Genomic DNA, 13,676 nt, shown 5'->3' on the forward strand with positions numbered 1-13,676 from the left:
ACAGTTGAGGACAGCTGGCAGTTTTTCAAAGGGACATTACTAAAGGCACAAGAGCAAAGCATTCCTCTGCATAGGAAGGATAGGAACTGTGACACGAGACCAGCTTGCTGAGCCAGAGATATTTAATGACCTAAAAATCAAAAAGGAACTGTATAAAAAGTGAAAACTAGGTGAAAGTACAAAGAATGAATATAAACAAATAACACATGAATGTAGGAGCAAAATTAGAAAGGCAAAAGCAAAGAAAGTATTCTCCTTAACCTCTGAGGATAGGACAAGAAGCCACCCAAGGAGGTTTAGATGGACGTTAGGAAAAATTCCCTGTCAGGGTGGTTAAGCACTGGAATGAATTGCCTAGGGAGGTTGTGGAATCTCCATCACTGGAGATATTTAAGAACAGGTTAGACAGACACCTAGCAGGATGATCTAGATCCACAGTGTCCAATACTACTGACACTTGCCACACGTGGTGAATGGGACACCATGGTGTGGCGATTCGGCTCTAGAATCACATGTGGCACATGGAGCATTTAAATGTGGCTCTTCCTAGAGCTGCACAAGTGCCACCTGCCTGTGCACATGCCCCACCCCTGGTGGGAAAAGCAAGTGGTGGCTCCAGCAGAGGCTGCCCCAGCTGCTCTTCCAGATCCAGCCGCGGCCTGGCTGCTGCTTTGGGCCCAGCCATGGCAGTGGCCCCAGCCACTCCTCCAGCCCCAGCCGTTCCTCCAGTCCCTGCTGCCCTGGCAACAACTCCAGCACCTTTGGCATTTGTTGCTGGCATTTATTTGGGCAGGTACTGGGAGAGGCTGGCGCTGGGGGAGGCTGGGAGAGCCTGGCTGGGGGCTGGGCTGTGGTGAATGTGGAAAGACACCAAGCACAAGTGTGGGGATCTTTCAATTCCGACTGGACACCACTGATCTACACGGTGCCTGGCCCAGCCGGGCGGGCAGCGGACCCAAGTTGACGACCTCTCGAGGTCCCTTCCATTTCTAGGGGCCTATAATTTGATGAATTCCTAGGGCTCAGGCTACACATGATATTTCCTGCATGTTTGCAGGATCTTTTACCAGTGAAAAGCCTTACACAGTAATATCCTTACTCTCTAATTACTCACAATTACCAAGCAAGCCAAATACATGTGCTAGGCATACAATGCCATGCTTACCAACCCTCCTCAAGGCAGCTGAATATCCCCTGTTGGTCAAGCCAGGTCAGTCATGTCTGGATACTGGTTGCTGCATGTCATGATCATGCAGAGGATTCTTGCCTGATCTTAGGCTATGTCCTGAAGGTGAGTTCTTCTTCCAGGTCTTTCCTCCTTATTCTTTCTGTTCCTTCTCTTGCTTTCTTGCTGGTCTCCTTCTTGGGCCCCAGTTTATACAGTGAAAATTGCGTCCTGCTTAGCTATTATTTTATTAACCAATCCTAACATAGAGAAAAAGCCCTGCTAGTCTATATACTATCAAAACAAAAAAAGTAGTAAAGTTGCACTTTAAAGACTAACAAAATAATTTATTAGGTGAGCTTTTGTGGGTCTGTGCCACAAAAGCTCACCTGATAAATTATTTTGTTAAAGTGCTACTTTACTGCTTTTTTGTTTCAATCCTAACATAATGTAACATAAATCCCAAACCAATTATATTCCATCACCTCATCTGATTTACACCTAGCAATATTAATTATACAGTGGACAGAAAAAAATAAGAACCACACAGAGCTCATACAACCAGCAGGAAAGTGGGGACGATACTAATAGAACAATAAAGGAATGAGGATTTCACAATCCCAACTACTGACAAGTACTTTCTTGACAGACGAAAAGCTACGAAATGAAGTTTTATTTAACAACTTTATGATCTGTGTCTATATCTGGTGATATTGGCTGCCATTAGGACAGGGTGTCCTTCTGAACAGTCTGGTATTACACTATTTTAATGTGATTTAGATGGAATGGGAGTATGTGACAAACTGCTCCTCAGCTAATGGTTGCTGCTATTTCAGTCTGGCTAGAGATGAAGGCCTTAGGTTTTAGGGCTTACAATCTGACTACAGAAAAAGGCCTTGCCTTTACATCACGGATGCCCTGGGTGGCAGGGGTGGGGTGCTTGCCTCCCCCAGCCCTAGGTTCACCCACTGCCCATGCCCAAAATCAGAGAACCCTAATCAGTAGCTTAAACATGCCCTGAAACTGAGATATTCTTGGAAAATTGCATTATCCAAAAATAACTAAAGGAAAACTACAGTGATCCATGTCATACCTTGGACAATTAATTATAAATTACCAAATAAAGAGAAAGAGAACAAAATTGCAAACATTTTTGTAAATACAGGTCACTTTTTCATTATCTATAAACTGGGCAGATTGTAGCACATGAAAATGTAGCTCCTCTCTGAAAGGCTGCATGTACGCCAGTAAGTTCTTTCAAAAATTTTTTGAAAGAAGGGAGCGCTTTCAAAAGATCCCATGGAGTGTCTTGCACACAAAAAACATTCTTTCTAAAGTACATCAAAGGACATGCTCCTTTCGAAACTGCTCTTCCTTTCCCATTTCAGGAAGAACACCTCCTTTCAAAAGTTTTTTCAAAGAAAATGTGTAGATGCTCTGTGGGCCCTTTTTTCCCAAAAGAGCAGTCCTCATGGGGCCTGATTTTCAATCCCTGGCCCGTTTTTAAAAAGAGCATGGGGCTGTGTGGATGCTCTCTTTGAAAGAGCAGCTCACTCTTTTGATCTGCTTTTTTGTGTGTGGACGCACTCTTTTGAAAAGAAGTTCTTTCCCTGTAGTGTAGACATAGCCAAATTGTGGCGAATAAGGAAATGTTCAGAACTGTAAGGTAAGGGATATATTTTAAAAACATATATACATATTAAAATATTAATTTAACAGTATTAGAATTTACACAAGAGCTTTGAAAATCCTCAGCTTTCCTAGCAATCTAACAAAGCTCCATTTCCCACGTTCTGCTGTTCATACTCAGATGGTAACAGCTTGTTTTTAAGCAATTTATTAAAATGAAATTAAAGATATTTATTAAACATTTTGTGATTCACTCTTTAAAGCAACTGCTGTAAATAGAATAGCTGATAATATTTTACAATGCAGCTGGCCTTTAAGGAACAGAAGCCAGATTCACGAGGCACTTACAGAAAGGTATTGCCTACATACAATTAGTTATATTGCAGGCAAGGACTAAAAGTGGGTGCTATACAGAGAAGAAGGTATTATTTAGAGAAATTTGCTGCAGCTAGAATAGAATAATGAACCTATTCATAGGGCACTTGCCTCTTGCATTGTGAACATCAAAGCTATGATCTATAACAGAGCCAAATAACCTTTATCTGCTTTTTTACATTAATGACACGGAAAGAAAAAAAGCAAACATCCCCCAGAGGGCCCTGTTTCTACACTAAGGAGGCAATTTTAAGTGGCCTTGGAACTAGTCTCAAATGCCAAAACCCATGAATTTATTTCTGGTAATGAACGGTACTCCTGAGATACACCATACTCATGTTTATCGCTACTCTCATGCTACTAGTGTGCTGAGAACTTGGACTCCCTCATAGATTCAGCGTCTGAACAGGAAACTGAATATGAAGATAGAATGTGCAATTCTCTCTCTTTCTCCCTCTCTTTTAAGAGAAACACGGGAGCCAAGATGACTACTCAGATCTTGGCAGTCTGCCACACAATAAGAATCCTTGCCTAGTTTTTTATTATTATGTGCTAATGATCTGCATTTGAGAGCTGGATGTGGATTTCACATTTCTATTACATGCTGCAGCTGTACGCTAATATTGGAGAGAGGTCACCAGGAGACAATGGAAGTTGTAGTCACGACTCTACCTTATCAAGGTTATTGGAGATGTGCATGTTGAAGTTCCTGCAAAGAGCAAAGGTTAGTGCAAGGTGTAGAGCGCCTTTCAAACAGAAAGAGCTCCTAAAACACTGTACCGATTGTTGATATCACCAGGGCCATTCGCAGAAGAGCCCGGGACAACACGCCCCCTCACCCCAGACCCGGGGCCCAGAAACCTGCTCTCAACACAGGCTCTGTCCCCATCTTCCCTCTTCCCGCCCCATCTCTTTCTGCCCTGCTTGGTCCTCTACCACCCCCATTGCACCCTTCCCCAATGGACCCCCCCCCGAAGCAACACAACCTGAGGAATTGCTGTGGGCCTGGTGTGGGGCAGCAGCAGGGGTCAGGCCACGGCACTTGCAGCCTGAGCCACTGAAAGCGATGCTACCAAGCAGCCTGCTCCACTCTGCTGCCCTCTGCCAGCCTGGTCTTTCTGCTTCACTGTAGTGGTGGGAAGTGGAGTGACCCAGCCCCGGCCTGCTCCACTTCTCTAAATGGCCCCGCCCAAAGGAAGCAGAGCAACCTTGGAGAGAAACGGCAGCAGAGAGGAGCAGGCTACTGGGCTGCTCCTCTTCTCACAGCTCCTGCTGCCGCAGTGAGTACAGGGGTCCCAAACTCTGCTGCCACTCTGCTCCAGGTGATCTCTGAGGCTGCCCTGGATCCTGTGCACTAAACTCAATATAGAGGACTATCCCATCCATAGAATGGTTGGGGCAGCCATCCTGGGGACCCCTCAAGGCCTGGGGCCGCCCCCCTCAAATGGTCCTATGGATGGGACACCTCTGGATATCAGGACCCCCCACCTAGCCCACAAATGCAGCTAGCTCTGAAAGATTAGGCAGTAGCTATTCTTCATCGGTCACACAACATAAAAATTTGAGAAAGTGCAGCACAGAATAACTACCCCAGTTGGAAATGTAATGGAACTGTCGGGAGGACAAAACCTTCTCTATCTAGACTTGGTAATTATACACTATCAGAGTGCCTCACAACCCAACTCATTTATCCTCAGTCACCACACCACGTTTGGCACGTAGGGAAGAGCTACTACCCCCCATCTTACAGATGGGACACAGAAGTGAAGGGATAAGTCTGCAGCAGAACATCAAATGGAACCTTGTTCTCCAGAGTCCCAGGCTAGCATCTCAGCCACTGGGCCATCCTGCCTCTGGTTTCTCTCTAGATTGTATTTTTCAAAATACCACAGACTAAGTCAGAACGTGGCCCAAGCTTACTTACATCCCTCTTCTTGCAAACAGGGTCAGGAGATTGCTCAAGACTGCAAGTGACCAAGTCCTCCATTTAAAACGTCATCCAAACACACTACCTCCAGTGATGCCCACCACCTTTTAGCCTCATGCTCAAGTGTTGGTTGTGCACATTTAAACCCTGATTCAGGAAAGCACTCAACTATATGTTTAAGTCCCAGGGACTTGTACATAAGTACACTTCTGAATCAGGGCCTCAATTGGGAGAGAGACAGACTCAAAGCCATATCTGCGTACTTACCTCTGTGCTCTCTTCCCTAACCAATTCCTCCAACCTCGGGATTCTGTCTGCTGAGTTCAACAGTTCTGTGTATTACTTTCCTAAGCTTTTAAAATATTAGGGTCGGCGTTGAGGGAAAGGGACTTCACTTGCACCATAGGGAAAAAGCCTATCCTGTGGCCAACCTCTCCCACTGACTTCATTTGCTTCCTGCGTCATTTCATCTCCTGCTCCTTGCGGACATAATTTTACAATGATTCCTCTGAGAATGAAATTTTGGAGGGAGGGAGAAACCTACTGGATCAAATTAAACCTCGGTGTAAAATTCGTATATATGGGATCACACCCAGGGTGCATTTGAACTATTGAACACACACACAGGATCTAGTGCTTAGCAAAACAGTTTGCTTTTCAACACCAGAAAGACAAAACCACCGACTTTGTAGGTGTTTAACTGATATTTGCTTTGTTAATTTCAGGTAGAGTCCAAACAGTCTACAAAACTGAGGTACAGTAAAACCTTCAACAACCCTCTGAGGTGGGTAAATATTAGCTTGATTTTTTTTAAATACCTGGGCAAAGAGACACAAAGATGAAGTAGTTTACCTATAGCAATGTGATGAGGCAGTGGTAGAGTCTGAAATAGAACCCCGGTGTCCTGACTCTCAGCCTGTATTCTAATTATCTTCTTAAATCAATCTATAAAAAATAATATTTTTTTAAACTTGTACAAACTCTCTTGGAAAATGGGCTTAGCTCCATAAGTGTTATTCTACATTAAAAATAAACAATTACTTCCAGAAATAAAATACTTTTTTTCTTTGCACTGTAAATCTCCATTTGTCAGAGCTGGATTAGGACGGAACTGGCAAAGCTTTAGAACAACCAGTGATTCAGCTCGGAATGATATGCTGGTTTCAGTGTCAGTTCGCAGAATTAACGCAGCTTTGTAGATCTATTTTTCTTTCACTGCCAGAAGGAAAAATAACATATCCTCTCCCTCTTGTCTTCTCTTGTAGTCATGCGCAAATCACTCCTTAAATGGTTCTGATTTGATTTAATCCATTGCCGGAGGACATTACAAAGTAACATCTCAGCCAAGGACATAAAAGTACTTGCAGACACTAGAGTGAAGTAAGGTGAAAACTGTTTTTCTCTCATATCTCTTACACCATGGTGTCTAACATGCTAGCCACGTGTGGCTGTTTAATTGGTTGAGTGTGGTTAGTTGGCTCGAACAATAAATACATTTTCAGAATAGTGTGGCTAGTTTGCTAAAGCTACTGCTTTAGAACTGGTGGGACTCCATGGCTCAGAGCTCCCCATCGCAAGGCAGGGAAACAATAAGAAATAGTGAACAAAGAAAAGCAATTGTAGCCCATTTTGTTAAAGAATCTTAAGACAAATCTGCGCAGAACCACTAGCAGTTGCCATCTCTTGGTTTTCATTCAAGGAGGTCTTTTACCTGGAAAGATATCAAAGGGCTGTTTTCTGTCTCCAGTAGCAATTTACTCAGAGCCCCTGATAAATCATCTTTCCTTTAACTATAAGAAGGAACAAATATTCTTGTGGATTGTTATTAAAAAAGGCTCCACCAAAGTCCAGAAGAACCCCACCCCTGCTTTAGGCTGAAGGCCAGCTTCTAAGGCATGTCTACATCTGGGGCTCAGTGTGAGTCCCAGACTCCCAGCCCCAGAAGATATACTGGTGCTAGGTTTCAGGAGCTCATATGCCAGAGGTAGCTGCAGCAGCAGGAATGCCAGGAGGGGTTAGTTGCCACATGCACATTCCCATAGAAGACCCTAGGTATATACTCAGCCATGGTGGCATGAGCACTGAAAGAGACTTATATATGTATCATCCAAGAAGTATGTGCTCTGGGCTGCTTGCACTGCTGTGGTTACACTCTCCTTTTAGCATGCTAGCTTGAGGAACTGAAAATCACACTCCCAGCTTGAAGCAGAGATATAACCTGTCTGAAAGGACTAGAGAGAAATTTTCCCCCATGGGCAGGTTATTCATAGTTGCTCAGGGTTGTTCCCCTTTTCTGTGGCAGCTGACGCTACCAAATGTAGGAGACAAGCTCTGCACTGACTGAATCACTGGTAGCTCCTGGGGCTGTGTATCAAATTGGTCTTTTTATGCCACCCTTACCTTCTTGCCAATGGCATCAGGGCCTAATGCAGTAGCACAGCACAAGTGCCTTTTTAGGGATTTTGGTCTCTTTGTTGTCCACACTTGAGACACCATCCCCCTCTAGAGCCAACATCAGCAAACTGGGAGGAATTAACCAGCAGTCAGTGAAGTGGTACAACATTCCACTTTTGAATGGCAGATACGTACTTTGGGTAACATGCTTCGTCAGCTCACAAATCCTATCTGAGGAAGTGACCAGAGCCCAGGAGAGGAGGCTAGGAACTCCCAAGCTCTCCTCTTGTCTCTGACTTTGCCTTGTTACACACTCCTGGGCAGTCATAAGAACATAAGAATGGCCATAGTGGGTCAGGCCAAAGGTCCATCTAGCCCAGTATCCTGTCTGCTGAGAGAGGCCAATGTCAGGTGCCCCAGAGGGAGTGAAAAGACTAGGTCAGTGGTTCCCAAACTTTTTGGCATCATGCCCACCTTTTGAGTTTTGGGAAACCCTCACCCCCCCAACTCTTTTTTACCACAGGCCAGCCGCTCACTGCCATCTGTGAGCCGCCTGCCTGAGCCCCTCCCCTTCCCCAAAGCCAGGCACCGCCAGCCCCTCATCTAACCCCATCCTCCTCCTCCCCCACAACTCACACTCACTCACCTTTGCAGGAGGCAGCTAGCTCCACGTCGGTCTTCACCGTCTGCCGGCTTTTTATAGCAGCTGCCCTGGGTCACACATGTGAAATGGCAGAGGCTGAGAGACGGAAGCAAAGGCCAGCTTTTTCTTCAGGTGTAGGGAATGACTGAGGGGGCAGTCTGGGTTGGTTTGTGCTCCCCCTGGAATTTCTTCATGCCCCTCAGTTTGGGAAACCATGGACTAGGTAGTCATCAAAGTGATCCCTCCCCTGTCACTTATTTCCAGCCTCTGCCAAAGAGACTAGGGAAACCTTTCCTACCCATCAATCACATCAGTCCTTTGAAGCTCTGTCTCTCCCTCTGTAAAATGGGGATATTACTACTTATCTCCCTCCCAGGGGCATGGTGAGGATTCCATGTACCAAACTGGGTGGTTGTCCTGGGTGAGAGAAGAGTCATCTGCGGGGCACCTTCATTTTGGTTTTCCCTGCCATGCTTCATACTCAATTTGAGCAGACTGTCAGCTCCTCCCAAGACTTGTGTAGTTGTCAGTTTCTTTGCAGATGTTTCTGTAACTTTTGTTTTTTTACAGATAGGATTGTTAACCCTAAACCAACACCTTTTACCTCAGCACAAAAGCACTGATTACTGCTCAAAGTGCTGAACGTACAAAATGCTACTGTGATAGCAACCAGAGTGTTGTACCCACAGAACAGTTGTAATCTGTTAATACAACTGCTCATCAGACGTCTGGGAAACACTGCAATCCAAGAGCTATATTTACCCCACTGGCATAAGGGGATTTAATTTCCAATATCAGTGGAGCCATGCACTCCTATGGGAGGGCAAAAGTTGGGTTATACCATCGTGTCTCCTGATAGTTCTACCTACTCTCACTCCTTGACCAGCATAACAGACTTCTAAGGTTGTACTGAATACAGTATCTCCCCCAGCCCCAGTTTCTTTGTTCGGAAAATCACAATCTTCTGACTAACACAGAGGTGAGTATTATAGCTCCACCTTCTACCTCCCTTTATTTGTCAGAGGTTCCTTGCAGGTAAGTTTGCAGGGCCTGTTGGCAGGAAGCACTTCCTTGAACAACTCCTGAGACTAGAATTGGTCAGATCTATACAAGATGAACATCTTTAGTCTGGAACTCTCTCATCTGGCTAACTCCATAATCTGGCATGATTTCAGTTAGCTGGAGGACCATTTATCATGGGTGTGGCCAAGTTTCTGGTGGTCCCATAAAGTTTGTTTACAGCCACCACTCCTGGCTCTCAGTGTTCTGTGCTGTTATTTAGCTGTAATTTACCCCTAAAAGTCTTCTAAGAGTCCAGAAAGCAGTGGAAGTGTTGGTAATGACCTCCCATCATCTGGCAAATTCTCTCATTCAGCACTGGTCAGCTCCGGAGGGTGCTGGACAAGAGATTCAACCTGTACCTGCTTCTGAGTTAAGATTTACTGCCTCCTTCAGAAGTACCATCCTGCCTAGTTCAGAGCAAAGAGAGAGAGGGGTCCTGTTACTGTCCTGTTGATCTTGTGCCTCAAGTTTGCTGGGATATCCCTTGGGAGGCAGCCTGGGAAGGTGCATATATACACCAAGTACAGTGTAGTGCTGGATGAGTGTTTTTTTTCCTGGTTCCCTCTGGTGGATGCAAACAGCAAGGGGACAATGTGATGAATCAAGGCAGGGCCTCCACCCTCCCCCAGCTCCCTGCTGATCCTGGAACCAGGGCAAGGGAGCCCTGAGGGGGTCTCCAAACTTTCCCCAGCACCTCCCTGCCCTCCCCCAGCAGAGGGGCAGTGGCTCAAGTGACGGAGCACTCCCTCGGCACGTGAGAGGCCGTGCGACCGATGCCCCCTTCTCCACCCGGCCCCAGGCTTCGCTCAGGCCTGACCCGCCGCCGCCGCCTTAGAGCTCGCCCAAGCCGCAGCCGCGCGTACCCAGCCCCGGCAGGGCGCGAGTCCCCGCGCTCAGGTGCGCGCGGCCCGCGGGGGCGACAGGCTGCCGAGGGCGGGGGCGTGGCCGGGGCCGGCCAGGCTGTCACGTGCGGGGAGGCGAAGCCGAGGCAGGGGTGGACGCGGAGCCGGAGTGCTGGGCAGGGGCCGCGAGCTGGGTGCCGCGCGGGGCGGGCGCTAACCGGGATCATGCCCTACGTCCTCATCAGCACGCAGATCCGCATGGTGAGTGGGCGCGGCCGGGCCCTCGTTCCGCCTGCCGCGGGGGGCAGGCAGCGTCTCGTCTCCCCGCCGCCAGCCGCCCCAGCCCTTCCTTGCACCTCTCCCGTACCCGGCTAGCGAGCGGGCTGGGGCAAAATACCGGCGCCGGGATCCGGGAGCGACGTCCGCGGTTTGAGTGACGCCCGCCGGGCGACGTGTGGCCTCGCGCGGGTCTGGGCAGCAGCCAGCGGGGCGCCGGGTGCGCTCCGGACGGGAGAGCTGTGCTTCTCCGGAGCCGGGGGGCCGCGGCTGCTCGCCGAGGCGCGCTGCCTGGGGGCTGCGTCCGGTGCGTGTTTTGCTTTGCGCCGGGTGAGGGAGGCGGGTGGAAGGGGATTGTTTGTGTTTGACTTTGCAAAGAGCCGGCTGGCGCGGGATTCCACTTCCCCTAGTGCTGGGGGCGGGGGGGGGGGGGGGGGGGCGATGTGTTGCTGTCCAGGGAACTTAATACTGTTGCAGACACCCGGGTGGCAGCTGATTCCTTTCCCCCCTCCCAAACTTACTCCGAGCTGCCCCACAGAGGGTGGTGGCCTGCCTGCACGGAGATGTGAGCGCATTTTAAAACCAGCGGGGTGACACCTGGGAGCCCGCTGTGCTGTGGGGATACTGCTGCCCAGCTTCGGAGGTGAAGTCCAAGGGTGCAGGGTAGACTGCGCTGGTGCTCTGTTGCACAGCTTATATACAAAAACAAGAAGTCCTAGGGCACCTTATAGACTAACAGATATTTTAGAGCACAAGTTTTTGTGGGGCAAAGACCCACTTCCTCAGATGCAGGACTTCTTGTTCTTGTTGGTTTTGAAGATACAGACCAACTTGGCTACCTCTCAGAGCTTATCTATATAAACTCTTGATTTAATAGATTAATGGGAGAGCGGGGTCCATTAAACTCAAAAGTCCATTAAATACGAGGGTTTACTGTGGCCCCCGCCAGGCTTCCCCCCCCCCAATGTCTGCAACTCACCAGAACCACCGCCACTGGAGTCCTCTGCCTCAGCTGGAGCTGTCTGCCCACATACGTGCCCCATCTCTGGTGGAAGGAGCACATGGCAGCTCCAGAGGCGGCAGTCCAGGCAGTGGTGGAGGGTTCAGTGGCTGGAAGCAGTGGCTCTAGTAAGTCACCTTTTTTTGAGGGGCTGGGGGGCAGTATTTAGGATTTTACAGGTGCCGATTAAGCAGACTTTGGGAGCAACAGTGGTGTGTGTGGGGGGGAGGCAGGGGCTGGCAGCTGTCTGTTATTCCTGAAGTCTGCAAAATCAGGGTCTGTAAAATCAAGGGTTTACTGTAGTCTTCCCCCTACCCACAGTACAGCCTGGCATGTGCTACCTTGCTGTGTTTTGACACTGATAAGGGGCCAGATGAATTTTCACCCCTTTCCCAGGATATGTGGCTTACACTCAACTGTCTTGCACACAGCCAGATAGCTGTCTCTGGGGACTGACTGGAACTTGGAGAGGAAGAACTCCACACCCAACTGTCTTCTCCCTCTTGTGTGTCTCCTATAGGGATTATCTGGGGTACATCTGTGCTAGACTGCTCTGCCTCAGGTTAGCTGGCAATCTGTTACTAAAGTCTAGTATTGGCAAGCCCTTAAAGGGCTCTCACTGACTAGGAAGTAACATACTCCATTGCTCAGCAGTAATTTCTGGAGGGAAGTGAAACTAGCTGTAAGAGCCTGAGTGTGTCGGGAAGGAATTGTTGTGCCTCAGACCAGCACATTTTCACCATTCCCTGCTAATTGTCCTGCCTCCGTTCCTCTGCCTGATGGCTCTCCGAAGGGAAATAGGAATTATGAGCAGGTTATGCATATTGAACATGCTAGATAACACCTGAAGCCATTTTAAAATATGATTACTAGTATGGTTACAGCACAGTTCCAGGCATTCCGACTACAGGGGGCACTTCCTAAACCTGGCACTCCCCCCCCCCAGACAAGGGATGCTCCTGGACCAGAGAGCCAGGGCATTAGGGCAAACGAAACCAGCTTCCCAGTAGCCCCATGGGGGGCAGCGGGGCTAGGGCCAAAGGGGGCATTCCCGCCGCAGGGGACTGGGACTGGAGTGCTGCTGTCCGGCATCCTCCAACAGCTGCAACTGGAGGCCAGTGGTAGCAGCCAGAGAACATTAACTTCTTCTAATCTGGCAAAGTCCCTCGTTCAGAACTGCTTGGGTTCCGAGGGTGCTGGACCAGGGAGGTGCAAACTGTAGTTTATAGCCTGCTTGTCTAATTCAGTCACATACAAGACAAAAGCATCGGTTCACACATCAGGAAACACGGGTTGCTAACAGAGCTTCAGGTGCTGTTTGGAGAAAGCCTAAAGAGCAGACATTTTTTTCTTTGTTTTTTAAAGGGGAAACTTGTAAATTTTGACCGAAGCTCAGAATATGAGGATGTGTTTTTTGCAATGGGATGAAATCAACTGTGAAACAAATTAGCCCATGGTCAGGAGTTTTGTAAAAGAGGGGTAAGCAAACTTTTTACGTCCAGCCACACTTTTCAGCCCTGCAATAGCTGCCCTCCTCCAACTTGTGGAAGGACCACAGGAAGGGATGCGGGGGAGGGATTAGGATGCTCAGGAGGGGAGTGCTGGAGGGGCACCCCAAAGGGAGAGGGGTGCTCAGCAGGAGGACCCCAGGAGAGTATGTGGGGGCTCAAGGGGATTCACGTCTGTGTTGTGCTGACGAGCTGCAGTGGCACCAGGCTGAAAGCAGCCCTGCCTCCCCAGCACTTTAATACCAGATGATTTGGTGCTCTTTGAATTATTAATTTAATTGAAAAAATACCTCTTGCAGCACTGTAGTTAGGTTTTTCACGGTCCAAGATGTAAAAGTTGGGTAAAGGTTGCAATTATTTTTCCGTATTTCTGTGTCGAGGCAGCACACACTCCACATCAACATCTTGGGGGATGGCGTGATGCGGGGACCAATGTGGCTGCCTTACCTGAGGCAGGAACTCACCGGCTTGGCCCCCGCCACTTGACTCAGGGCCTCTGAATGTTCTGATTGGCCCAGCAGTGGAGGGTGGGGCGTTCCCTTGGAAGCCCCAGGAGAGGAAGTAGAGGGCTGGGGAGGCAGTGGAAGCCTGGGGGGGGGGAGCCAATCGTGCTGCACTCCCGCACAAAATGTCACACACACCCCGTGCACCCGTGCTATGAAAAATACAAACAGCAGTGCAAGAATTGCTGTCGTTACACACACTCTTCAAACTGTGTATTTGTTATATCCAGTGAGAAAGCATGACAGCGTGTAGTGGAACAAAGGTGTTCCTGTTTACTGTAATGGGTTGGGGTAGATGGTTTAACCCTTCGTTGGTTTTGTAAATGATCCCAAATAGCCACACACCATCTCA

General features: G+C 48.3%; 1 protein-coding gene and 1 long non-coding RNA gene across 3 annotated transcripts in view; one reads left to right on the plus strand and one right to left on the minus strand.

Annotated features, from left to right (window-relative positions):
- LOC142014442 (uncharacterized) lies at positions 1–10,387 on the minus strand. Of its 2 annotated transcripts, none has more exons than XR_012645945.1 (4): positions 10,256–10,387; positions 8,137–8,201; positions 5,949–6,041; positions 1–3,878 (listed from the first exon to the last, which is right to left on the minus strand). It is a non-coding gene; the product is annotated as an uncharacterized LOC142014442 (long non-coding RNA). The 2 variants fall into 2 exon arrangements; XR_012645944.1 differs by having other exon boundaries at positions 8,137–8,229; positions 10,256–10,386.
- GCHFR (GTP cyclohydrolase I feedback regulator) overlaps positions 9,934–13,676 on the plus strand; it is a 20,216-nt gene continuing 16,473 nt past the window's right edge. Inside the window, exon 1 of the mRNA XM_074996996.1 lies at positions 9,934–10,298. Coding sequence (XP_074853097.1) covers positions 9,969–10,298 — 330 coding nt within the window. The 5' untranslated portion in view covers positions 9,934–9,968. The remainder of the gene's footprint in view (positions 10,299–13,676) is intronic.

Source organism: Carettochelys insculpta, chromosome 6, assembly GCF_033958435.1.
Source record: "Carettochelys insculpta isolate YL-2023 chromosome 6, ASM3395843v1, whole genome shotgun sequence".
Taxonomy (NCBI): Eukaryota; Metazoa; Chordata; order Testudines; family Carettochelyidae; genus Carettochelys; species Carettochelys insculpta.